The sequence below is a fragment of the Syngnathus typhle genome, linkage group LG2, assembly GCF_033458585.1.
Source record: "Syngnathus typhle isolate RoL2023-S1 ecotype Sweden linkage group LG2, RoL_Styp_1.0, whole genome shotgun sequence".
Taxonomy (NCBI): Eukaryota; Metazoa; Chordata; class Actinopteri; order Syngnathiformes; family Syngnathidae; genus Syngnathus; species Syngnathus typhle.
Window position 1 is genome coordinate 16764720 of NC_083739.1, and position 27047 is coordinate 16791766.

The following is a 27047-nucleotide window of genomic DNA, read 5'->3' on the forward strand; positions in this document are numbered from 1 at the left end:
AATGGCGGTGTACCTAATGGAGTGTCTGTGTGATGCCCTCGTTAAGTGCACCTGCGTGAAAACTTTTAGCTTCTGCAGAACGTGAAAAGAGCTAAAACTTTTCACGCAGGTGTGTTTAACGAGGGTAATTTGGAAAACATATTGGAACGCGGCCCCTCGAGGACTGGAGGCCACACCCGCCCTCACCCTCACTTTCTGATTGGCTGGTTGATCTGGGACGTCACATGGTTTCTGCTTTTCATGGTTTTTATGGTGAAATAGGTAACGCAGATCACTTATGCTTTGGAGGCGTTGGTTTGAGTCTTTTCTCAGGCCTTTCTCCTCTCCAGTTTCTTTTTCATCCCATACTATTCATTGAAATGAAGTAAATGATGGGTTCTTGGATTCATTTTTAAAATTCAGTGAATTTAATTCTCACACATCATTACACTTGCATTCAAAATTTTGCATTTCAGCATTCACGCAATTCATATAGAAATTGCACATTTTGTAGTTATATAATAAATTAATTACAAATAATAAAAATGAATAAAACGAATGCATTATAGTTGATGGCCTATTAATTAAAAAGGTGGGACCAGTCGGCAGTCAGCTATTTTTTTTTTTTTACAAGGTCACAGCTGACATACCCATGCCGTCTACCTAAACCACTTCCCATTGAAGATTGGGCACACACAACTCAATTCAATTTTCTTTGAAACTTTGCATTTTCACACAATTTCCAAACTTGCATCATTCAAAAAGATAACCCACATTAGATTTTCCAAAAGCTTTTAATAGCGCATTTCTTTCCTCAGATGAAATATGGATTAAAACAAAGTATTTGGTGGGAAGAGAAAATATGCACAAGCTTATGAAGGTGTCAATTTTTATATCCCATATTCATAAAAATATTTATGTTGGGATGGGTGTGACTTGTTGGGAGCAACAACCCAAATGTGCATATTGCTGGTTAAAACCTCACAATTTGTTCTATTTTTTACAAATCTATGGGTCAGTCCACAGGTGTGGGTTCACCAAATATTGATCAGTCCACGGTGTTGAAAATGGCTTGCTATCCTTGATGATGCAATGTTGGGTGAACAATGTTGATTTGAGGGTCTCCTGAAAAGTGTTGAGTTTCTGCCCAACGTCAGCAGTTTACCTGTTAAAATGTTTTTCTTAAAACCTTACATTTTCTTAAATATAATTCTTGTTCTAGCAATATAATTTTACTTCTATAGTTGTCTTCCATAAATAAATTATTTCTCTTGTATCAAAAGAAGAGAATTTATAATTAAAAACATTGGCTCATTCATTGTATTCAATGACGCACGCACACGCGCGCACACACAATACAGCCAGCAAGTCAGGAATGAATTCTCCACAAATATAAACAGCCTCATGTTCCTCTCGTGGCTTGATTGAAAAGAGCAACACAAAATGACCCAGTCTCCATCTTAAAAACATAAGGCACACTAAGTGTACCTTTAAGCTGTACAAGTGTATTTCGTAAAAGATTTAAGTGTATGTAAAAAGCTAGCTATTGTATAAAAGATGGCAGTGATCCATTCATAGGTCCTCTGCACTTAAAATAAATATTGTTAAAAGTTCATTGTTGCACACAAACACGCCACAATTGATTTGTACAATACAAGCGGACACAAGACTCAGTAGGGCGCAGCAGACCACTAAATGAGGAGGGCGAAGAGGGGCTTCATGTTGGCAGAGGCCACCGAGCGCTACAGGAAGTTGGATGTGACAAAACCTTGGCTGTGGCTCACTCTGCTCTGGTGGATCATGGCGCGGTCATACGCCACCTGCACCGACTTGCGGAGACTGGGCTTGCGGCCCTCCATGATACGCAGCTTGTCCGCAGTGTTGTCCGTCCCCAAGGGGGTCACCTTGTCGCGCGTGAGCCACTGCCTGCAAGGACAGATGCGTGAGAAGAAAAGAACACAGCGCTATCTGGTGGTCAAAGGCACAACAACTAGAAAAGGAGTGTGCTGCGCTTTCTTTTTGGGGCTGCACACATACTCACATCAACGCGAGTGTGTCAGGTGCACAGCTTCATGAAATGTATACACTTGGGTAGAGCAACCAATCGAAGGTCACACAACCATTCAAACGCACAGACAACTTCTGTGACCTTTTCCTCCATACTGAGGACACTTGCATGTATTTGCGCACAATTGAATGAAGACCAGCATGCGCTTCTCACCATGTTCGCTTATTGTCGAAAAACAGCACCAGGTAGAGCCTCTGGTTGCTCTCCTCCTGCCTCTGCTCCCCCAGCTGGAGGACTTCTTTGGGTGGGACTGGGATGGGCACGCCATTGAGTAATAGGCCCTCTTTCGGCATCTCCGGGTTAATGATCTGGAACAAGCTTGCAGTCAGCCAGACTGATGATGCTACCACAGAGTTGAGGTGATGCTCAAGGAATATTTGATTAGATTCTGTATTACCAGGGCAGGATAGGACGGGTATCCTCGACACTTGGCCCAAACCAGGTCCAGAGGCTCCAGCTCGGTTTCATCTTCAGATGTTTGGCTGCCATTGCCTACGATTAACAATAAAGGGCATACATTTATTGTGCAATGGAAAAGATGAGAGAAAAGGAAACCGACACACACCAGTGTAATTGGTATCGCCGTTGACCATCTCAAAGAAGGGAACTTTGGAAAGTGCAGGTTTCCCGAGGCTCCGTTTAGGCGGCGAGGCGCTATAAAACAATGCGTCCTTTTAGTCAATTATGTCTAACAAGCAGACAACACGAAGGACACACAATGTTTTTACACTTCTCTGTGCAGGACTGGACAGGGACTGTATTCAGAATCACACTCGCCGTCTTGGTGCTTGTCAAAACCATTGGTCAGTCCTGAAAGCAAAGGAGAGAAATGTCAATGGAAGTAGACAGAGACGTGGCCAACTCACATTCACGGCGCGTCGCGTGTGCTCTTATGACATTGCCAGTGGAACGGCTTTTCGCATACTGTACACTCCGGTTTCCCTTCACCATGAGCACAACCAGTCCAAAATGGCTACCACATTCCACAATACAACAATGCATTTTGGGATGGGGCAGCCATTTTGGGCTGGCTGTAGCCATGGTGAACAAGGCTGTTTAGTCACATGATTGAAAGATGACACATCAAAATAGCTGATGGAAAAGGGTTTTCCAGGGAGACATTAAAGCATGAAGCTTTGCGAACCGGTGATCTCTGGCTGAAGGTGGAAGCCGGCCGGGCACACACTCCATGCTCGGGCTTGCCTCGGGTCTGCAAAATACCCATCACGAGCTTCTGCTGAGGAACTGCTTCCGTGGCTCCTGTCGCGTCCTTTAAGGTTGAAGTCTTTCTTTTTTACTTCTCTGTTTGTGTGCACCTATGGTAGACCCCGAGGGTGTTGACAAAATTGATTTTTACAGGAATATGCATGCTAATAACAGTAATGCTACTAGCGGTTTTTTTTCTTTGGAGCCATGGGTACTGGAAGCTAAGTTAGACTTTTAAAAAAAGCTAAGACACCTGCGAGGTGTATGACACAGTCAATGATGTTTACGCCTCGCACAGAGAAGCCTTCCATGGCTATGCCAAGGCTGTCAGTGAACTGACAACAGTGCACAAACCACTAATGTTGTAAATTTTGATCGGAAACTGTGTTGTTCTTTAACGCAGTACTTTCTTGTGTAAAACAACGACCAAAATCTGGACAATTCTGACGACGCAATCCTCAGATACCAACATCAAAGCTCCACTGTATTTGTAGGAACATTTTTAGGATCCTGAAATACAGAAGTAGTAATTTATCCCTCAAACCTTTACAAATGTTTTTGCCTAATTTTGATATATTTAAAAGCACTGAAACACACAGAGAGACAAACGCACACTGATCTGGATCCTGATAGTGGTTAGATCCTGCTGCAATCGACAAGTATAGGTACAATAAAATAAAGGTCGAAGTTCTTTATGATGTTCACTGCACAACAGAATGTGATATCTACATTTGGCCCAGCTCTTAAGTGTGTAGTGGGGGGGGGACTAAATACAACATATTGTCAGCGCCTTTCTAACATGAACTGGCTAGAAATGTACTTTCCATAAATTAGCTGTTGTATCATATTAGAAAAAAAATGACAAAAGGTGGCGTTTCTTACCACATTCAAGGCTTTCATTCAGCATTTTGTCCAGCTCTTCATCTGAGTTCTTGTCTCTACTGGGGGTCCATGGGTCGTCAAGGCACGGGGGTCCTATGGCTTTCTGAGGGCTTTTGGTAGGGGTGGATAAAGGCGTAGTAGAGGGGGTGTTGGGTGCGGAGGGTGAGGTGCTTGTGCTGTCGTCTTGCGATCCCTTCCCATTAGGCAAAGCATTGTCTCTGAACAGCTTAGCACCATTTTTTGCCTTCTTGAATAACACAGAGGTCCGTCGTCCAACGCCCACGGCGAGTGGCCGTGTGGGGGTGCTGAGGTCGGTCAGGCCGTTGGCCATTACCCGCCCCTTGCTGTGCAAACTTGGCGGCGGCGGCGACATCTCCTGGGCTTTAGTGCAATCGATGAGTTCCGTGTCGTTGTCTGTGAGGATGCCAACAAGCTTTCGGCGCTTGCTGGGCCAGCTGGAGAGCAAGGGCTCCTTTGTGATTGGCCGCAATGTGGGAGGCTCCAGTGGCGTGTCGCCCAGTCGTGGAGGAGGTGCCGGCCCGGTGGGTTCCAGTGTTGGGGGCGACGTGGACTTGAGGTCGTCTGGAAGAGGGCAGGAAACATGAAATCTACTTTTGCTTTGAATGTCGTTACATGAAATGGCCATTGAGTATGTCGTGTGATGCAGTGGTGTCATCGTCACACAGGAAAATGCCATCTTGTCTGTGATCCAAAAATTCTACTTGTCTAAGCACCACAAAGAGTCTTGCGCTTCAGTGGAACCTCTGAAGTCAAACACAAACAGTTGCAGGGCGCTGACCAATTTAATACATATTCAGATTTCGTATCCATTTTTCCCATCGGAAATAATCTGCTCTGGGTCAAACTGTCCTTGTCTGTCCGCCCGTACACCCACCCACCCAACAAAGTGTGAGCTAAAGCTACATGATTCATATTTCACAAAAATGCCCAAATTATAAACCGTATGACCACATTGGAGCTTGACCTTCCCGAGGTTCCACTGTGTTCTGGGGGATGTAAGATCATACGGACTCACAAGATTTAAGACGAGTGAAAAATTCACATTGCTCTCACAACTGCACACCAGCACCATGTAGCAGGGCTGGATTTAAATGGTGCCACCGACGTAATCACTTTCCTCCCGCCCTCCTCCTCGACGGTATGACCCGTCTGAACCAGACGTGGGATGATATGGCATGACTGTACAGTATGTAGCCAAATGGAGGGTGGTGAGCCCATGAGAGTGATGTGGAGAAGAGGTGCAAGAGTGCACTTGGAGAGAGGAGTTGTGAGGCAGCCATGGCTAACGAGACTCTGTGGGCCCCTACTTACTAGACTGGAGACAGTGGGGTGGTTGGGGTTGGTGCGTGGGGGAGACCCTGGCTCAATTACCTGAGGACAATTTGCCGTTAGCTCATGTTCACAACTGGTCTCATTAAAATAAAAGTGGATTTAAAAGGGGGGGAAGCACATGCGCTGGCATAGTTCTCTTACACGCCGGCTTCTCATCACTAACCTTTGTCTGACGTTGAAAGGCCATTTTCTGCCTTGATGTCATTTGTCTTATCTTCATCCTCTGGCTCCGCCTCTTCATCGCTGTCTTCTTTTAGACGGCCGTTGTGAAGGCTGTGGCGGTGCGGACCCTGCCGGAAGCGGATGTTGTTGATCTCGCGGCGGAGCAGGCGCATGCTTCGCGTGCGGGCACTGCTGCATCGCGTGGAGCTGACGAAGTCCAGCTTGTCCAGTAACTCCTTCAGCTGCTCGTCCACACTCATGTGGAGCCGGTTGGCTGGGTTCAGCACACAGTCCACTGGGCCCAAGAATAAGGTCACGCTCACATGCAAGCGCCTCCTTGACATGTTGTTTAGATTGTCTGCGGGGGTCCCTCAAAGGATGGATGTCTTAAAATGGAGGTTAAGACATTGACTTTGGAGTCGAAACATATCACCATGAGTGACGTTAGTCAGCATCAAATGATTACAGATGTTTTGCCTTTTTTCCTTTTCTTTTGGAGACACAATTCTCAATGAGAAAACGTGAGGACTGACGCGGCACCGGCTGTTTCTGTGACGCAAGTGGACTAATTTAAGAGTTAAGACTCTTAACCTCCTTCTGTCCAGTGTAGCTGTGTTTCAGTGACATGCCAGTTTGAAATAAAGACCCATGTAATTTCAGGTTTTAAATTGATAGTTGGTTTCCCCCGACTTGCGATCTTTGTACCAATCCCATGTGCGTCTTGGCCTTTTAATCAGAGCTAATATTGACCAGTGTCACAGAATGGATTGTGGTTAACTTTGAGGGACCGCTTTATACTACAAAAAAAAAAAGACCTCCTGTAACATACCATCCTCCCACGTGCAGCTGTAAAATTCTCGCTTCTGCGGTGATTGGGGTAGGTGCATGCCGGTCTCCAGCTCCAGGCCCGTGTTGGTAGCTTGTCGTTGGGCATGGCGCAACACGGCTCCCCCAAGGTCCCGAAGACGCAGTGCGGCGCGGTGAAAGACGGTGTCCTTATTGTTGTACAGGAGGCAGTTGGACAGCATGAGGTTGAAGTCAACCTCCAGGTCAGCCACAGAATGGTAGAGATGATTTTCGAGCTTGGAGCGCATTGTTGAAAAGTCCATTGGATGACTTATGAACTCCATGTAGTCTGGTACCTGGGGAGAACACGCAAGGCAAAATAAGCAAGCTCAGCAATATTCTTGGCACACGTGTCCTGACCAATTAATTAATAGTTCCCCATAAATCTTATCTCTTCATCTCACCAAGAAATCCGGGATATTTGTATGCCTTTTGGTTTGTGGGAATGATAGAAAGATATTTTAAAAAGTCTGACCTCCTTGATGTTAACTGGTTCTGCAAAGATCTCAGCTGTGTCCTTCTCCTGCAGTTGGTCCATAGTTGAGCGGAGCAATATCAACATTGGGGTCAATTGCAGCTCCAGAGCTGCCTGATGGACTTTGATCTGCAATTATTAAATGGGCATAAAAGTCTTACTGTTATTGATTGATTGAAAATTTATTGATCCCCAGGGGTGGGGAAATTCAGGCCCCAGCAGTATCCATACCTAAAAGCTAAAAGACAAAGGAAAAAAAAGTAACAGTACTGTAGTACCGTTAACTTAAAGGTATACCCATATTTTGCCACTTTGACAAACTAAGTTGATTTACACTATATGTCTTGGGTGCGCACTTGGATATGCACTGTGACCTCCGTCCCTGAGTTATGCATCCCTGACTCATGTGGGTCTAACTTCATTGACGGTAGCCACCCAGTATTTAAAACATAATTTCCACGCCACACACAGGTGCTGCACAAGCAGCCACACAGCTAAATAAAGAAAACATTAGTCAACTAAAAACAGACACACACACGTATGTGCACAGCGTGGTGATGGGTGATACAAAAACGATACAGGATACGTCATTGCAGTCAGTGGGATCAAAAGGTATACAACTTTTCTTTAGTTTTTATTTGTTCTTTATCTGGCTGCATGTCAGGTGTGCAGCACCTGCGTGTGACGGGTTAGTGGTAAGTCCGTTCTCTATCGTAAACAGGCACGTAAACAGAAACCGTGATTGACATGCAGTGTAAAATGCAGCCTTACTCAAAATTACCTGTTCTCGTTTGAGTTTCTCCCTTTTACGGATGAGCTCCACCAGCAATCTGGCCTTTTCAAGGTCATGTCGAAGCTTCTGCCAATATCTCAAAGATTCTCGGGCTGCTGATACTTGTTCATCAACCACCTCAGGCTACAGAGTAAAAGATTTAAAAAATGCATTTATGACTTGCCCCAATGGAGAAACTTCACATCCCAAAAGTAGCCAATCAATTTCAAGATATTGTTCAGAATGGTAAGGGGGTTTGGGGGGTAACTTCGAGTCCCACCCTGACCTGTTCAGTATTCTGTTGGGATTGGACATTAGAGTGCAAACGACGGACCAGTGGCACACCATTTCTGGATTGACGCTTCAGTAACCAGTAGCTATGCAGCCTCTGCATGAATTGGCTCTTCTTTTGAAAGCAAATACCTTTGCAGATGGCATTCAACCTGGACACAATCAAGAGATTCAAGTTGATAGTTATAAATTCCGAATCAAGAGATTCAAGTTGATAGTTACTAATTCACAGTGATCACTTTAAAGATGTTTTGATGTGGAGAAACCTACCCTCTTAATATTTATTCCCTTCAATGCTCAATAAATAATAAACATTACAAAAACAGCTGATGAATGGGTGCGTCCCTCCTTACAATGTACTGGATATGAAATAAATGGATGAATATTGGGGCACATTCAATATTTTAAAAACATGTAACGTGTATATGTTGCTCAGACAACACCCTGGGTGAAATATACTGAACTATACCTGCTTGTGGGTATTTCAGGCACTATCACTTGCGGCGAAGCATTGTTCAGTATTGTGGCGCTCGTGTCCCTCTTCCCTTTCTTTTTATCCGTCTTGCCGTCGCTTTCAGACTTTCGGCCTTTTTTTGGTGTTGCGGGGCCATCTGTGTAAGCACTCCGCCCCCGACTGGCCCTCCCTCTGCTACCCACCACGCTTCCTTCGCTATCCTCATCCGAGATGCCGTCTTGGCCCGCAGGTGAATGAGTCTCACAGAAAGCAGTTTTCTTGACAGAGAATGTGGTCCCGTTGACGTTTGTCTCTCGCACTGGGTCAATTTTCATGAACAGGCCAGCGCGCTGAGCGCAAGTGACGTGAAAGGCGGTGTAGCAGTTGGCCTTGTGGCACTGGATGGCTGCGCCGCGACCTTTCTGCTTACACAGGTAGCAGGTAAGTTTCCAGCGTGCGGGGGGAATGTTGTTGACACCTTCCACTGGTTCCAAAAAAACTGTATTGGCAAAACAGACTTCGGGGATCCAGATAGCGCAAACAACATGCGCCCAGCGGCCATCGCTGGTTTGCTTAAAGGCGCCGCCTCTATTGGGGCACAGCACACAGTCAACGGGTTTCTGAGGGGCCTGAAGGCAGCAGCGGCACAGCCACTGACCCTCAGGGATGTAGGGAACACCGTAGCATTCCTGGTGCACGGCCAAGTTGCACGAGTCACAGAAAAGGATGACGTTGCTGTTGAGGCACTCGTCGTCCAGGCACACGCAGCAGAAGGCGTCGTCGTCAATGGCGTTCTGAGAGGGCACCCGAATGCGCGCTTCCCGGTACGCCTCTTCCTCCAGGCGGTCCACCAGCAGCTCGAAAGTGTCTGCTGACAGAGCGCCACAGCCCTCCGCTCTTCGGCCGGCATTGACCATCTCCAACCAGGCGGTGTCCTCCTCGTCCATGTCGTATTCAGCCAAAGCATCCTGGTCCTCGGTCGAAGCTTCGATGTAGCGGTAATATGCCGTGGGCAGAGGGGGTGCCTCCAAGTGGGTAAACGTGTCTACAAGGCGAAACGAAGGCTCAGGGAGGGGTAGTAGGTGATTGTGCGTTGCATTTAACTTTTCAGGCGTTTGCGGTTGAGCGCGGGTGAGGTGGTTTTTCGAACGTGGTGGAGACTTGAAAGACGGACATTTGGAGTCTTTCCGGCGGCCTCGGTGCGTGACGGGTTTACTGACGATTTGTGTAGCACTGACGGGCGGTGATGGCTGCTCACTGTTCTCTTTATTGCTGTTACACTCGCTGATGTCCTGCGCCATCATTTCGTCTTCAGTAATGATGGCCAATGGCTCCAAAATGGAGATGCGGTGAAGCCGACCATCCAGCTCCACTTCCACAACCTTCTGCGCCTGGGCATAGCTGAGCGTTTCTTTGCTCGGAGATGCTTTGCGACTGTATAGGGATTGCTGGTGGGCACCAACGCCACAACCCACGACCGGTGTCCCCTTGGACTTCCTGTCACCTTTGCCACATCCTGGGCCCACCAGGCCTTTGCGGCGTGGCTTCCTCATAGGCCACTGATCACACGTTGCCTCCTGTGGAATTCAAATTCAGCAAATGACACCGTAAGACAGCTAGAACCACCAGAGCAGAAGGAATACAAAATGTCTACCATTTGTCTACAGAAAAGCTCCCATCAGCAACCTCATTTCTCTTGTGTGTCAATCAAGTTTGGTTTTTGTTTAAAAAAGGCATTTAGCTTCTTCATCTATCTATGCAGGCAAATGGATGACATAAGCTGTGATTTAAAAAATGTAATTATACAAACGGTCAAACAATAATAAATGCAGATTGTGTTACATACACCGATCGGAATTTAAATGACTAATCCTTCATACTGTCTTCTTTATGTTTACTATTTTAATAGTTCTTTTAGTCAGACAGGGAAGATTTGACCTGTTTCTCAGAAAATAGCCAAAACACGTAAAGTAGGTAACATCTTCTCTGATGAAAAGAACTATTTAAATATTACAATACTAATGTTAATAAAATAAATACATTATATTCTGCAGCCCCTGAAAGTGCAAAAAGATTTAGAAAAGGAATGGCATTAACTTTATTACAACATACAATAAATTAGCAATGTCTTTACTTTTAACTTTTCCCTGGTCGAGGTTGACCGAGGACAAGAACAATAACGTTAGAATTATTTTTGTTAACAGTAACTTCAACAACTTCACTCTTCTTTCTACCTCTTTGCCCAAACACAGAGGTCGTCAGCCAATCAGCTTTCAGGAATACTTGATTGAGGCACGCTGAGCCAATCACTGTAAAGAAAGCCGTAGCCTTCAACAGCTCTATGCCCTTATTTCAGGAGTACACTGTCAGCCATATTTACAGTTTTAAAACACCATAATAAGCACTTTAAAGCGTACACTCGCCGTTGTCATTTAGAGTCATGGTGTTGCGTCTATTTAGCGTGAGAACCGCATTATAACAGTTCTCTGGAGCGGTCGTAAAACATTTTTATTTACAGCTTGCTCGGCTGCTAACTTTGAAAAATATGCTGTACTATGGGTAACCTATGGTCTTATTTTCACACTGACACGGAAAAAACAAAACACATCGTCGCAGTTTGACAGGCGTTGAAAGTTAAAATGAAAATAAAATGAAACATTCTTACCTATTATGGCAATCGGGTGACACAAGTAGCTTCACAGCCGGCGATCTGAGGCGTTTCTGCAGAAATGGTTGCCACCTAGCCTGTGGTCTACTTGCTCGACTCCCGTAGCTAAAAGCTAACTTGCTCTTGTTTGTTGCCGGTATGTGTCGTTATTTATTAACGCGTCCGTCCTCCCTAAAAAGGGCGATTGAGAGGTTGGGGACCAACGCCCATACACCCAACGAGCATACGTTACATATGTGCAATTATATTCTAAGAGATTATCTAATGTCGACCTAGTTTTGTGTGTTAGCCTCATCCGGCTAGTTTTGCGAATCAAGGCTAACGCCATTGGTGTTACAATACAAGATCCGGATACCTTTGTCAAAATAAGATTACTTTTAAACGTCACTCAAATTACTACATTCGTTTCATCATCGTTATTCAATACATATTCATAATTCAAGTTATCAATTCATTTATTGTGATAGTTCTGAATTCTGTAGTTTATTGGGGTAAATATTAATCGTCCAAAGTGTATTTAACATGATCACAAAATGTTTCATTTCCGGTTTGTCTAACACTCTACATCTTGAAACACGTTGGGCCAGTCCTCCTGACGTCACTCTGCACGATTTTGGCGCCCAGGCTAATAAACAGAGTCAAACGTGACACCTGAAGGTCCACATAGCTAGGCTTTCTTTGCATGATCGGGATCGACTAAGTCTAAACCTGAAGCTCAACACAGCCTGGACTTCATTGCATGATCTGGATCGACAAAGCCTATAAACGCAATCCGAGATAAGTGGTACCACGACAGTAGTTAATAACTCGCTTGGTTAACCCAGGCTCTCATCCTGGATTTGTGCGCATTCACATGTAAGGGTTTGGAGCTTCACTTGACTCAAGATCCGCGAAAATGGAGCGATCGAGAGCCGCATATTTCACTCATGAAGAGCAAAGTTTAATCATGGAGGGTTACGACGAATATAAAGAAATGATCACTGCAAAAAGCAACACTGTTGCTGCAAATAAGGCAAGAGAAGAATGCTGGCAGAAAATTGCTGACCGTGTCAACAAGTGAGAAAACACTTATTCTAAGACCCAGTGGTTCATTTCTCACCGCTGAAATGGTAGAAGTCTGAAACATCAAATACATTAAAATCAATTTAATTTCGGCCAGTTTAAAGTGAAGTCGTTTTTTGATTCCTTATCATATGTGAAAAATACCAATAGATTAACAAATATTTTATTTATTATTAGATGTGGTACCAGCACCGTGAAACGGACACGGCAGCAAATCAAAATAAAACATAAGAACATTATCCAAAGTGGTACGTAACTGCTTCGTTCATTTTCTTTACAGTGTGTGGATAATATGAAATATTAAAGTTGCAATACCACCTTAAGCAAACAGGAAAAAAAACGAGATGAGGAAAACTGGAGTGGAGCCAGCTCCAGCATCATACACAGCATCCGACGAGCTGGACCTCTCCAACAATGAGGGCTGTCCAATCGTTGAAGGGATAGAAGGAGCCTTCCAATCAGATCCCAGTGCCGGCAGCTCCCAGCATCATTTATATGTCCAGGGTATGTGTAAAGCATTGTAATGGTGAAGCACTACATGGCTATGTTTTGTTGTGGGACTTTCAGTTCTGGTCATTTCTATATCAATGTCTTTTTAGTGGAAGGAGAGACAGTGGTCTTGCTGGAGCCACCAGAACATGTCCCTCAAAAGTCCTCTCCAAAGGTAGCTGTCACGGCTATTTGTCCTTCATGTTTGCTGTATTGAATCTACATCATGCCCTCAAATGATTCTTTAGATGGAGATTGATGACGAAGACACATTCTCTGTGTACTCAGACAGGCCTTTAGGGGTAATATATCTTCATCACTTGACCTTTAAATTTTTTATTTAATTGCTTGTTATTTTCTTTTGTCAGGGAGAGGGCATTCTCCATCACTCCCCTCAGCCTACGGCCTCCACTGCCAGGCAAACCAAAAGGCAGATTGCACCATGCCAAGTAAATCCATGAACCTAGTACAACACGAGTGAAAAAGTTCTCGCAGTTTTCTCTCCTGCTTAAGATTTTTGAACCAGAACTCTTTGTACAGGTGGCAGATACCATCCGTGCCTTGTACAAAAGGAATCTGGAGCTGGACAACCTTAAAAAGGAACTTGAAATAAAGAAACTAAAGCTGGAGATACTTGAGCTCAAGACCAAAGTATTACTCAAATATTTTAGGTGAGTATGATTGACATTGTATACTCATGACATTTTCTCTTGCTCTCCCCAGCACATGGAAACATGTGGAATAAAGTGACAGAAACATTCAGCGAGTGTATATACAGTAATTCACTTTATTGTGGAAGCAACTTGCGACGGCACACTTCCAGTTCTGCAAAGAATTGCTATGACGAATGCGCCGGTGGAGTGATCGAAGACAACCGGGTCCACGTCTGGTGCAACCGGTGGCACATGAGCTTTCCTCCCGTATGACTGCAATGTTATGCTGCATACTCAATTACTGTCTCACATACCTGCTCAGGAGGCATCTGAAGCAGGACTTGATGATCCAAAGACCATCTCTATCGTATCTTAAGGATCCTCGCACCCAGTGTCCACAAATGGTGACGCTATTTCAATTGACATCCAGAGGGCTTTAACAGTGAAAGGCCGATTTAATCTGAAACCCACAACGTAGCCCGCTCTCGACCAGGTTACGAGTTTATCATAAATTACCATGGTGAAGGGTTAAAAACAAAAGAGCCGCTTTCCTAAGACTGAAAGTCCTGGCTTTAGACTCAACACAGCTCGCTAAACCATTAATCTTGCTTTGTAGTAACATAATTGTACATTCCATTTGGTTCACACAAGGCAACAATATAACCACTGTAGCATTCAAAGTGTAATGAAAGTGCAAAATCGAAACATTATAGTCACCAAGGTATGCACCGGGTGCAATAGTCTTGCTTCCAAATGCCTGGAAATGTAAGGTCAGTGACATGAATTAAATGTGAATTGTTACACTCATTAAAGTGTCAAATATGATCTGAAACAGTTGTATAAATTTTTTTTTAGGACCAATGTATAGACGTCTGTTAAATGTGTTTGTAACCAAATGAATACATTGTTTAAGGATTATATTTTCACATTCAAATATTTTACATATTACATAGTACATTATTTCACAATTTAGTGAATTAGTTTCAATTTTATTTATTTACTTTGCCTGTATTGATTTCTGGAACAAAAACATGCAAATGCATCTGTTCTTTTCACATACAAATAGCAACATCCAGGGCACATGTTTGGCTTAAAAGTACGAAGTCATAAAGTGCAATCAGACAGCAAAGAGAACAAAAATCACATACGGCCTAAAAGAATATATTATATACTAAGATTCAATGTTAAAAAATAATGAATCTGACAATTACAGTAATATTTCATGTACTCACTACATTTGTGATGGAGATGAATTTAGCTTTGCTAAGTTGGCACACAAGTACAATTATTTGGAAAGACTAATAGAATTTGTCAGGCAAACCATTGATAACAACTGTATGAGTAACATGAAATGTCTCTCGCACAAACACCCACACTTGACTCAAAAGTGTTTAAAAAAAAGAATTTGAAATGTAAAAACAATGAGAGTAAAAGCAATAACAGGAATCCTTAATTGTAATATACAAGGGCACAGTTGGCTGCGCAGTAGTTAGGACATGAGCATTTTTATGTCGTGACATTTTATCAAGTCAGGGAGTCATAGTCAACGTGTTTTTTCTCTTGGAGTCTCGCCGAGGGAATGGCACAAAGCTCTTCACCTCTCTGAAACATAACCCTGTAGGCCAGAAGAGAACATTGTTCATTTTCCATCCTGTCCACTGGTTTTACTGAGCACCATCGAAGAGTGGTTTTAACATCAATTATTCACTTGTTATAATTGTTGAACAGCTCTAATGCTAAGAACAGAGAAAGATTCTCCTCTGCCATCTTCATTTTATAATACCCAATATAAAACAGAAATGTATTCTGTTTGCCTACAAAGTTCAATTTTCCAAGAAATGAGGAAAGAACTGATTTAGGATTAAAGTACTAACCATAGGGAATGAGCACCATACACCCCATACACCTTGAGAGTCCTTTCACGATCAGATTTTTAAATGGCATACTGTGCTTTAAAAAAACTCTGACTGCCAATTAAATTTGTCAATGTACATACACACAAAATATACGATTCACAATCTATTAAACTTTGCACTGCTGCTAGAATGAGTACCGGTACACACCAGTGTGTGTCCAATTTTGTATCAAATAAGTCTGTGATAAGAATTCAACCTTAGATCGGCAAGTTTGCCATAATTATCATTTATCGAAGATAATACGGTACTGCACTTTTACAAGGGCCTCGCCAAATACCATGCAAAAATGCCTACGGTGGCTGTGAATAGCATTGTGGTGACGAGCGCCGCGCACTTTGGGAGCTGTTTGATGCCGTGGCATCATATCTCCACCATTATGTCCCGCAAGTACTAAATAACTGTTTGTTGGATGGTTTGTCTAATTGTTACATAGTTCGTTAAATGAGCTGGATTTCACACACACACACAAAAAATCCCTGTCAAACTGGCACAGCTTGTTTTTTTGTAACGTCATGGATAAACAATAGCACATCAGTTTGCCATCCAGAGTGGGGCGGTTACGTTTCATTTTTAACAGTATCTAACTGTTATTTCCAAAAATAAAAACATGTTGGATCGTCTTACTAAGGTTCAACGGTCCCTTTTACAGATATATTCTCTTTTAAAATGTTATATGCTAAGTGTTTTGACTTACGCTTCCACTCCTCGAGCGTTAACTTGACATTGTCGCGGCTGTCATCGTATGGTTCGGGCTCAGGGAGGTCATCTGGGTCCCTGAGGCTGTCAAAGTACGGGTGCTCCAGTGCCAGTTCGGCTGTGGGCCTCTCATCACAGTCCAGGACCAGCATCTTCTCCAGAAGGTCAATGCCTGCAAACAATCAAACTATCAGCAATGTGCATGCAAGAACAAGTTTGATTTAAATCAAACTCACCGTTTGCACTGGCTCGAGGAAACAATGTTGAGAAGTCTTTTCTGGGATAGCGAGGAAGGGCCTTCACATAATTTTTTGCCTGTTTTTGTATGAAACAAAAAAAATAAATGTACCAATTTTGTAGAATTAGCTGAAAAAATATGAACCATGATTATCAATTATTCCCATGATGCATTGGTGAAGCAGAAAAATCTGAAATGTATGTTACATAAAAAAATTGTAATTCTCTCAGAATGCTGAGTCAATACGATTGCCCAGCCAACACGCCAGTTTGCTTAATACATTGTGGTGGTCCCCAGATACTATGCGAATATGGCCTTTATTAAGGACTGAAAATTGGAGTAGTGGCTGACATCAGTCTTGCACTAAAGCAAAAATGAAGCTTTTTCCTTCTGAGTCAAACTGTAAATAATATATCTGCACTCATACCCAGCTCACTAAAAGTTGTGTATTTTTGTGCAATCTTTCACGTCAATACACGTCCTATTATTTAATAAATCATTACCAATATAAAGCCATCTTTCTTTGCTACACACTACATACACTATAGTGCTTGTGTACATACAACACACGCACGCATGCGCTCGCCTTTATTTCACACGTTTGAAAGTAAAGCATTCATTATTCATTGTCAATGCTTGTCTGTTACTATTCACAATTATGTTGCTACTGTTGGCTTCATGGAGGGATTGATGCATTTTTTTTCTTATGCGTTAAAATAGTTTACAAGTGTCTTAATGACATATTCATGGCAGGCTTTCATTCCTTTCATCATCAGTGCCCCAGGCCTCACCCTGCCTCACATTCTGCTGGGCTAATGGCAAGCCTGCTTTTCATAAGCTCTTGTTTTTTATCTGCCATGTAGCACTTTGAGATTCCCCCAAATGTAAAGTGCGTTATAAATATAATTTATTATTATTATTATTATTATTAAGCTTGACAACCAATCCTCTTTTGTGGAATTGGATGTTTGCACCGACCGACTGCTTCCTTCTACAGACAGAAGAAGATCTCCGAGTGTGGAATTAAAGTGAGTATGTGGTGCATGGACGTATTGCCAAACACAAAAACCCTGTACTGCATAAATCAAGTGCCTCGCATAGTGAGAATGGAACACAGGTATTGTCAGTTAATGCTCATCTGTGCATTCAACAGAACTCATTGAAGTAAGTGTAAGAATAGTGTTAATATACGTACACAAACCTTGGCAAATTATTCCCCCAAAGAAAGTCAACTCGGCAGGGTGTGTGCATGATGTGGGGTGGGCGATTACGCGAGTAATGGATAGAATAATCAATAGGATTGATTCCATAAAGATTTATTTGTGCAAAAAAACCCCTACCCCCCCTCCTTTCATGTTAATAATTTAATTATATTTTCAGAAGCTTAATGTCGGTAACACTGCTATGTAACGTTGTCTGTGGCAACTTTTCAGTTCCTTTCAGTGTTGAGATAATTGTGCTTCAGCTGCCACGTCAAAGTGTTTTTTTTTTTTTTTCCGCTCTGGAACTTCGTCCAGTTTATCTGTCAAATCGGTGGCTGAGAAACTCTGTGGGTGCTGTTAATTAAGACACCAACAGTGGGGTGGAAGTTTAGAACAGCTTGCTTGCAGGCACATTTTCAGAAAGAGCCAGAATTACTTGGTTGTTTGATTTTGCAGTTGTTGGCAGGCACTCCCACAAAGTTGGACGTAATACATAAAAATTAATTGTTCCATGTTATGTTCCCAATTAAATTTTATGCTGTAGCAGATTGTAGTACCTCTTTGCTGTCTAGTTTCTGTATAAATTCTGGTTCAGGCACTCCGGTAACTTTCATGATCTGTGTCAGCTGGTCCATGTCTGGTAATAAAGTCAAGGCTTGCTTAGGCCGGCTGAGAAAGGCGTCCAAGCAACATATACACATGCGATAGGTACGTTCAATTAGTTGAAATTATGGCAATATTAATGCCCCAAGTGGTTTTCTATGAGCCCTGAAGATTTTATATTGAACATTTGTGGAAGGAGCTGAGACATCAGGACATCTTAAAATCTTAGAGTGCAGTCACAGGATTGCAGTGATGGCCTCAAAAAAATCATTGTTACTTTAAAGGTTCAATAAAATTGATAAAGTGAACCTTTAGAGCCTTTTGGTGTCAAACTAGATTGTACTGAGACTCATGCACACTAATATGATCATCACTAGCTCAATGATAGATTTGAGTGCAGGCAAAAGGATACAGTCTTTCCCTTTGAAAAGGGTTTTTCCGTTGATCATCTCGGCCATGATGCAGCCCACAGACCAGATGTCCACTAGAATAAACGACACAGGAGACAAATGTGAGTGAGGAGAAACACATCTGTGACATCATTGACTCAGTGCTCCTAAAATACGCGGAAATGAAGTACGTATGTAGGCTACAAGGTTTCAATGGTGAGGAGAAACTATTGTGCTGTTCCTCATCGTGAGGCGGGATGACAATACGATACAATGGAGGCTTAGCAGAAAACACTATTCTCTGAAGAAGCATAAATCCTTCGGAAAGGCCTGTAATTGCAATTGGCAGCAAAGTGACAGAGTCTCAGCATTATCACTCGTCAACAGTCTGCTGTCAGAACCATCTGTCTTCACTGACAGATTCACTGCCGGAGTGACACTGATGGCAACTCAAATGCATTTTTCTCGTCAGTGTGATAGAATTGCAAAAAGACCCGTGATGCGCCACAGAACTCATGTCCAAAACACAAGTCATTCCTTTACGTGGAGCCACAATGTTTGCACATCAGAAACTCAAAGATCCCAGACGATCCAATTGACTGAGCACTGAGACAACAACAAGGACGAGAATGTTAATAGCTACGGTTATCTTGCCAGTCTGTGTGTAGTGCATCCAGTTGAGAATGACCTCGGGCGCCCGATACCAACGGGTTACCACATAGCCCGTCATCTCGGCGTCAGTGCTGCGAGCTAGCCCGAAGTCCAGAATCTGTAAAGGCGGATCATCTCAATCAAAAATGTTAAAAACCCGAAAGTAAAACAAAACAACCACTGGAAGTAATTCAAATATTCTCTTTGAATATAAGCAGATATGTGCTGTGCTGTCGTGATTGTGTTACAGCCTGCACCTCACTGTGCAAGCTGGAATTCTTTGACCTTTGAAATAACAGCTGCAAAATCAAGTGGCCCCTATACTGGTGTGTAATACGACTGCTATCTCTGTTGTTCACATGGTGACCTTGGATTACTGTCTTGAGTAGTCCGTAATACGAGTGGTGGAAATACGTTTAGAAATACCGCAATGTATCATCTTAAATGTAGCATATTGAATGGAGCTTTGTGCGCTGAAGTTTGTTCTCATACTCAATGTGGATGGATGAGTGGATGTAGCAAAATACACACTACGTCACAGTCTGCAATACTGATAGACCAGCCAGGACACTTTGGTTAGTGTGAGCTTCTGTGCAAAAGTTAACTTTCTTGCTACTGTTTGATGTAGTGGCAATTTTGTTCACATTATTTCATACAAAAGCATTGATTGAAGGCGACGTTGTAATCATTCCAAATACAAACCTTCAGCTCACAGTCTTGGTTCACAGCCAAGTTTCCAGGTTTGAGATCCTGTATTCGAGAATTAGATATGTGAAGGTTAGTTATACACCAGATATTTGAGTTTACACTAAGAAGCGAAATTGCTTTAAGTCATTTGTACTTGGGAGGCTTTTCGATCCCAAAGGCTTACTACATTTCAAAAATGTTATCGCCGCATGGGCCCAGGAGCACTTCAGAAAACCCTTGTCAGTTTACAGTTGGTTGCTGCATCTACAAATGCAAATTAAAACTCTACCATGCAAAAACCAAAGCCATCTCTGGGCCCAAGCTCATCATTGGAAATCATGGATGTTGTATCCTCCTGAAATCTGAATTGTTACCAGCGCAAAGTTCAAAATCCAGCAAATCTGGAGCAACAATTGTTGGTACGTCATTTTTAGGGACATCCAATGCTCATTTCAGCAAGATGATGCCAAACCACATTCTGCACAAGTTACAATAGCCTGGCTTCGTGGTACAAGACTGCAAATACTTGACTGGCCTGCCAGCAGTCCAGACACGTCTCTTATTGAAAATGTGTGGTGCATTATGAAGCGCAAATTCATTGTAATCTATTTTTATTTACACTTTACGCACTGTCCCATTTCATTGGAATTGGGAAGTTTGTACACACCGCATGCTGATAAAAAAAAATTAACATACAGTACTTGAGGTAGAGTATATACCTTTCATTTGGACAAAGTACAAGGTGGCTCACTTGAGTATATTAGTTATTAGTATATGGTAGAGTGGTTTATAAGTCTTGAGGTCATATTTTGTGTCAATTAAACATTCTTGAACATATTTCTGATGTGCATATTTCGATGTGGAACTAGCAGTAATTTTGCTTCTTTGTTTTCAATTTGATATTGACACTTATTTAGTTCTTCCCTCATCAGACTCAATTTTAGGTAATACTGAGTGCACTACTTGACTACAGCCAGCAGATGTGCAGCTGCTTAAGTCTCAAATCGTCGATGGTATGAAGTTTTGTTTACTACCTGAAATGATAAACATAATTGAAGAACGATATACTAAAAGCAGTAATTAGAAGCTCACGGAAAAATCTGTTCGGAAAGTCTGATTGGGAAGGAGTGAAGCAAGAGGCTACTTCTACTTTTTTTTTTTTTTAGACAGTTTAAGCTCCACACATGCACCCGGGGGTGTTAGAAATGGAGATGAAGGGTGTGGCCTGACAACTCCAGACAGGCTTGAGTTAGCTCATACTACCTGTCGGTGCAGGTGCAGTTTGAGCTGACTCAATGACAATGAATTGAAACGCTCCCATGTGTTTTTGCAACTCAGCCGTAGGCAGTGTGAGTCAGAAAAACAAGGAGCACAAAGCACTAACCTGTTAACCTGCTAATTAGTTTCAATCAATACTCAAATGCAAGAAGACTATCCTTGTACTTACCCTATGAATGATTCCAGCCTTGTGAATGTACTGTGGAAAAGTACACAGGACAGATAGCACAATATTTTCTTTTCTTCATAAAACATTTTTTAAAATAAACAAATATATTTTACAGTCATTGTATTTGTTTTGTTTTGAATCTTATGAGCAACAAAAAACAACAGCAACAAAATATGTAGTTTTATCACACACTATAAATAGGCCTTCAAGCTTACCCTGAGTCCACAGAGCATTTGGTAAACGAGAAACTGGACTTTGTCTTCAGAGAGATGGCCTCGCACCTTTGACAGGTCAGTAAACATGTAAGGCATCACCAGGTAGCTGAGAAAAGCACAAAAGATACTCATGTTGATGATACCCAGGCAGATGGAAAGGCAAGGACCTCAACAGCCCTGCCATCAGACTATGCCATCACATACAGATTTGCTGACTCACTAATCCATCATAAAATGAAGCTTTTAAAGTCCACGGCACATTTCCACCTTTGCACATTAGCATGATTTCATCACGGAGATAAGTGTCTGAGTATGAAACATGTTGATTATGTTAATTCCCCATTCCCAGCCATTTTGCAGGGCATAGGCAAAGACGACATTATTGTAAAATGTTTGAACTGAGATTCAAACAGGGGCAGACAAACTTAGCACTGCTTGACCAAGCCTCACCCCTAAAGATGGCCGAGAAAACTGCAGCGACACCTTTCTCTGCTGTTTACTCAGCAAACGTTCATTGAAAGGCAATATATTGGAACGTATAGGTGAATCCGCTAGGCCATGCTAATAATCAATTTCCTGATATCCTGGGTTTTAAATGTGATGTTCCCAGCTAGGTAAATCCATTCTTTGATGCAAAGTAAAAATGGTAAAATGCACAAAGGTTTTAACAGAACAGTTGAATAGACTCAAATCTAACTGTAAACAAAATAATTTGTTCTTGCTTGAAACTTGAGCTGTGGGAAGTCACTGACTCGCTGCCTGTTTTGAGATCAAAGTTACATTTTCTCTCATCACGCTTTCCTGAAAGCCCTCTCATTTCCTGACTCCTCGGAACTCTAATCAGCTTGAGTTTTGGGACCCTCTGTCATCGACCACCACGCATTCGGCAGGTTAGCAGTGACAAACCGGCTATCCAGAGCACTCTTTCATTCTTTTAGGCTTGTCTTAGAATACTAGAATCTTGTGCCCTGTGTGCCTTATTAGCAGTAGTTAAACATCGTCCATATCCAGACGTTGAGCGGGAAGTGATATTACATATTAATATTAAACTCTAAAAGAATTCAGAATTAATTTTATCGTAACACCCCCTTAAATTCTAAGATTGATTTATTGAGCTTTTTCATAATTTTCTGTCTAACAAGTCAAACTTGACATGGTGCTCCTAGAGGCGAGCGGGAATAATACAGGCTTTCCTCACAAGCCGCTATTAATTACTGAGTGACCCCCTATTTACGCTACACATTTGTAATACTGGCAGACAAGGTTCTGGACTTGAAGAAAGAACTGACACTGCAACATACACACAAACACATTGGCATGGTGTTTGCATGCCCACTTAGTCATTTTCAGTGTGCAATCACAGATGGACTTAGCTTGAATAGAAATAGACAATGTCTGCATTTCTATTCTTGCCCCATCTCTTCTAATGATGTCTTGACATGCTGCTTGTTTGAATATAAAAACCAAACATTGAACTCAATCATGTTGAACACCATATTCATCCCAAGATATTTGTTTTCAGACCTTGTTGTTACCAAAGCTACTGAAACTGCACTTTAACCTTCTGTTAAGTCAAGGAGAACAAATAAGCCTTTCATCCAACAATGCAAGCATTTAGCCAAAAATCCTACCTTGTAGGAAAGTGGGGGGCTTGGAATGTACTCATCCAACAGAGTTAGTGTAGTAAACGTACGTAGTTTATTTCTGTATATTAATTATCTGTGTGTGTGTATGAATTAAATATTTATTCAAACTTTGGGCCTCTTGACTGCAAGCAAACATGATAACCACGACCGTGCTGCTATTCAATTATTGTAGTCTTTTTTAAATGTCCTAATGTCTAAGACATTAGATCAAATTGAACAGATGCCAAATTGAACTGAACAGAACCATTGTGTAAAAATGTCAGCATTCCATTACGTTACAAAGAAACATAAAATACTTAGACAAATGTGAGCTTTCCTATAAGTATTTAGCAGCCCAGGACTTAACACTGCCTGGAGGGTTTGTAGATGAGCCAGAAAATACTCACAAATCCTGAAAGTCATCAAGGCTTGAAACAGGTGTAAACACATCAAGAAGGCCTATCACCTAGTTGGAATGAAAAAAAAACTGATGAGCAAAGGGAAATCGGGAACCCACGTGTCTTGAACTGTTAATTGCTATTGAGAAAATCTTTAATGTTGTTCAAGGAAGTGTGCTGGTCTCATTCTACTCACATTTTCATGCTTCATGTGTTTGAGCAACCGCAGTTCCCGGTAGGCCCTTTTAGCAAAGATCTCTGACTGGAAGGGCCTGTGGAGTTTCTTGATGGCCACTCTCTCTTTAGTCTTCTCATTTGTTGCGGAGCTGTGGTGAATAATGGAACAAGATGTAATTAGACTGCAGTCTTAGTTTGCATTTGCCAGTGGCCACTGGTCAGCACAAAGCGAGCAGCAGGTCTTGAGTTCAGTCCTAGCTTTAGGCCTTCAGGGTGTACAACATTGGACAGCATGATTTTTATTTTTACACAATTAAATATTAATGGTTAATTGATGCTCAATTGTATTTCAGCAGGAACAAGAATGTTCTTTCAAATATGAACATGAGAGGTTGCCTATCTTTCTGTTTTCAGTAAAGCCAAGTAACAGGTTGCTAATGTTTGCAGTGATCTGGAGGGCAGCAGTTTGTGGGTGGAAAAGCTTGTTGGGCTATTTGCAGGGCCATCCACCAACACATTTGCAAGAGAGAGACACACTCATGTAGGCATTGCAGTCACGTACAATCAGCAGTCATTATAAAAGGGAAAAAAAAATCTAGCATACCAATTTTACTCCCTAAGAGAAATTCATAATTTTTAATTCTGAAATGTTATTTTGGAATAAAATGACAAAATCCTCATGCTCATTTTTATTTTCTCAGTCACTGTAATTCATAAAGTATACATCAGAGCCTGCAATTATTATTTTATTATTATTATTTGCAGTATAGTAAGTAACCTGTTTTTAGTAGTAGGTTGATACTGTAAGAGTGTTGAATATTGGAATATCAATATTATTGTGTGTAAATGTAACAAGTACTTTTTTGTACTAATTTGTATCTCATGAAAAAAATAATGCAACAGAAAAAGCAGGTTTAATGTAATCTTATCTAATTAATTTTAAAAACAAGCAATTTTATATTGTAAACTTATTTAGTGTTATTAATGCCAGAAAATACTGTTCTCCTGTTGAATGGTGATGCACATTCAAGGTCACATCAAATTGATAAAAGTAAGATACATTTCAAGAGTGAAACATATTGCACGTCTTTGCGATACACATATTGAGACTGGGCCTGTGAGATAACATCATTGACCTGAAATGCCAGTGGGGGAAAAAACGAATTGAAGGCCATGAGCAATGCCGCAATCACATGAAAATAAGTCTCTTGGATGTTAGCAGGTGGACAAAACATAATAGAATCTGTCCATTACACGTATTATCTAGTGTCTTCTTGCTGAAAAAGTCTACGCGCCACATTATTCCTTTCAATTAAAACAAAAAAAATTCGGATCCACGTGCGGATGGCTTTTCGTCTCTGTGTGACCTGTGATTGGCTGGCAACCGGTTCAGTGTGTCCCCCGCCTACTGCTGGGATAGGCTCCACCACACCCGCGACCCCCGTGGGGACAAGCAGTACAGAAAATGGATGGATGGATGTTCTGATCCACAGCAAGATTAGTGTGATAGCTTGTCTCTCAAATACATATACAAGAAAGAAAGAAAGAAAGAAAGAAAGAAAGAAAGAAAGAAAGAAAGAAAGAAAGAAAGAAAGAAAGAAAGAAAGAAAGAAAGAAAGAAAGAAAGAAAGAAAGAAAGAAAGAAAGAGAGAGAGAGAGAGAGAGAGAGAGTATATACACACATCTACACAACTGTAATAGTGGACCTGTGGCCCTAATTAGATGCTGCAGGAGGCATGTCCAATTGTGTGTGCGTGTGCGCGCGTGCATGCATGAATCCAGTCTAACTAGGCCCATAGCTTCCTGCATGTGTGCGTGCTCGCGCAGATACGCGAGTGTAGTGGCGCTAACCCATAGCCTCCCACTGAGACCTACTCACTCCTTCAGACCACCCCAGAGTTAGAATGAGAAAACGACGCACCAAACAGAACCGTATGCCCCGGTTCCGATCTGCTTGAGATGGGTGTACTTCTCCGGAACCTCCCACACGGTGCTGTTGATTTCCTCGCGGCAGAAGCCCGCCCGAGCCTCCATGACGAAGAGGAGAAGCCGTAGGTTGGAGCGTCAACTTCTTCTTTCACATGAACGCCTGTCAATTGCTAAGAAGAAAAGGTGAAGCCAAAACATTGGTCAAGTGCGAAGTAGTGCAAAACAAACGTCATCTCCGGTTGGTACCGTTCACAAAATAATAACCGGAAATGGACTGCCCAAAAGTGATTTGCGATGCGTACTACTGCCTATTTATTTATGTTTTTTGCATCAAATGGAAAATACTAAAAATATTCAGATAATATTAAATACTGTTTCCCCCTTGTCGTGTCTGGATGTCATTTTTTCACTAAAATAAACAGACTGCCCAAAATGATCACCGAACGACAATTTTCCCCAGGTAGTTTTCAGATTTCTTTTCAAAATAAAAGAAAATAAAAAATTCTCCCTCCGTTGCATTTATTTTATACATATTTTATGTATTTTAAAACTTAAATAAAATTATGATCTAAAGTGTCACTCAACAACAAATACAACATTTAAGAAACACATTTTTCAAATACAATGTGCGTTCAGAGAATCCAATATTGTACAGAAATAAAACAATTATTTCCTAGTGCCAAAGTGTGGAGGCAGAAAGACACTTTGCATTTTATCGGCAGTTTTATAAAATCAGCAAAACCAAATGTGGAGCACACAAATTTCAAATGGCTATGGAAAATCATAATGAATGCTCAGAATGTCTGAAAACATTATATTTGAGATTTTAAGACAGGCAGCTCAAGATTTTGCATATAGCTTCCTGTTTAATACAACAATTTCGCCAAGTTATTGTGCTCTTACGCTGTGCTACTGCTTTTTTTGGTGAGGGATTGCCTAAAAGCGGACAGTACAGATGAAGGATGGAGAAATGGATTTATGCAATCATGCAAACATACCGCCTTTATAACTTTAATTGAAGTTCATAAATATATTATTTAAAGAAAACAACCAGAAGTAAACTGAATGCTATCACGAGATCCAACTACAGATAGTTCAGATTGTACCACGAGAGGGCGCTAGCGTTTTGTTGAGTTGTTTTTGCGTCTGCGCCAGTCAAAGTGCTTGTATGCATGTACTGTGTACACTGATTGTCTTCACTTGGTCTTATTACACAAAACGATATTTATAAAATAACTTAGTCAGACCCAAAAGTGTCATAATCTTTAACTAGGTTTACTGACTTTGTGATAAGCAAATGAAAAATAACTACATAAAATAATCATAACAATAACAACATCACATCCTCTGTTCAGGATTAATAATAATGATAATAATAATAATAATAATAATAATAATAATAATAATAATAATAATAATAATAATAATAATAATAATAATAATAATAATAATAATAAACTTTATTTATAAGGCGCCTTTCAAGGCATATTCCCAGGCATTTGAATCCTGTCCTC

The 27047-nt window shown here is 41.7% G+C and overlaps 3 protein-coding genes across 7 annotated transcripts; 1 reads left to right on the forward strand and 2 right to left on the reverse strand.

Annotated features, from left to right (window-relative positions):
• Positions 1-754: 754 nt before the first annotated feature.
• Positions 755-11502, reverse strand: brpf3b (bromodomain and PHD finger containing, 3b). Its single transcript, XM_061267657.1, has 13 exons — positions 11154-11502; positions 8504-10065; positions 8030-8186; positions 7753-7887; positions 6972-7100; positions 6480-6792; positions 5652-5945; positions 4136-4717; positions 2776-2857; positions 2613-2701; positions 2445-2539; positions 2201-2355; positions 755-1905 (listed from the first exon to the last, which is right to left on the reverse strand). The coding sequence occupies exons 2-13, from the start codon at positions 10039-10041 to the stop codon at positions 1722-1724; spliced, it is 3753 nt and encodes a 1250-aa protein (XP_061123641.1). The 5' UTR covers positions 10042-10065; positions 11154-11502; the 3' UTR covers positions 755-1721.
• On the forward strand, positions 11443-14192 carry LOC133144837 (uncharacterized). 5 transcript variants are annotated; one of them, XM_061267816.1, is made up of 8 exons: positions 11443-12212; positions 12396-12466; positions 12543-12722; positions 12818-12882; positions 12956-13009; positions 13076-13156; positions 13234-13358; positions 13431-14192. In XM_061267816.1, exons 1-7 carry the CDS (start codon positions 12052-12054, stop codon positions 13318-13320), a joined length of 699 nt encoding a protein of 232 aa, XP_061123800.1. In that variant the 5' UTR covers positions 11443-12051; the 3' UTR covers positions 13321-13358; positions 13431-14192. The 5 variants fall into 5 exon arrangements, with proteins under 5 accessions (XP_061123800.1, XP_061123791.1, XP_061123814.1 ...); XM_061267807.1 differs by having other exon boundaries at positions 13248-13358; XM_061267830.1 differs by having other exon boundaries at positions 13076-13137; positions 13248-13358.
• Positions 14193-14328: 136 nt separating this feature from the next.
• On the reverse strand, positions 14329-25773 carry mapk13 (mitogen-activated protein kinase 13). Its single transcript, XM_061267753.1, has 12 exons — positions 25526-25773; positions 23624-23753; positions 23437-23495; positions 21405-21510; positions 21190-21219; positions 19758-19805; positions 19059-19173; positions 18428-18499; positions 17970-18049; positions 16209-16287; positions 15971-16144; positions 14329-14975 (listed from the first exon to the last, which is right to left on the reverse strand). Exons 1-12 carry the CDS (start codon positions 25636-25638, stop codon positions 14890-14892), a joined length of 1092 nt encoding a protein of 363 aa, XP_061123737.1. The 5' UTR covers positions 25639-25773; the 3' UTR covers positions 14329-14889.
• Between the last annotated feature and the right edge of the window lie 1274 nt (positions 25774-27047).

Excerpts from the sequence above, each read along its gene's own strand:
- LOC133144837 (XM_061267807.1), top strand. The coding sequence starts at position 12,052 with ATGGAGCGATCGAGAGCCGCATATTTCACTCATGAAGAGCAAAGTTTA. Across the intron at positions 12,467-12,542 it reads TAAGAACATTATCCAAAGTG|CAAACAGGAAAAAAAACGAG; the intron begins GTACGTAACTGC and ends TACCACCTTAAG. Across the intron at positions 12,883-12,955 it reads CTCAAAAGTCCTCTCCAAAG|ATGGAGATTGATGACGAAGA; the intron begins GTAGCTGTCACG and ends ATGATTCTTTAG.
- brpf3b (XM_061267657.1), bottom strand. The coding sequence starts at position 10,041 with ATGAGGAAGCCACGCCGCAAAGGCCTGGTGGGCCCAGGATGTGGCAAA. Across the intron at positions 8,187-8,503 it reads CCTGAAATACCCACAAGCAG|GTTGAATGCCATCTGCAAAG; the intron begins GTATAGTTCAGT and ends GATTGTGTCCAG. Across the intron at positions 2,540-2,612 it reads CGGCGATACCAATTACACTG|GCAATGGCAGCCAAACATCT; the intron begins GTGTGTGTCGGT and ends TGTTAATCGTAG.
- mapk13 (XM_061267753.1), bottom strand. The coding sequence starts at position 25,638 with ATGGAGGCTCGGGCGGGCTTCTGCCGCGAGGAAATCAACAGCACCGTG. Across the intron at positions 21,220-21,404 it reads AAATGCTCTGTGGACTCAGG|TACATTCACAAGGCTGGAAT; the intron begins GTAAGCTTGAAG and ends ACTTTTCCACAG. Across the intron at positions 16,145-16,208 it reads TCCTCGAGCCAGTGCAAACG|GCATTGACCTTCTGGAGAAG; the intron begins GTGAGTTTGATT and ends GATTGTTTGCAG.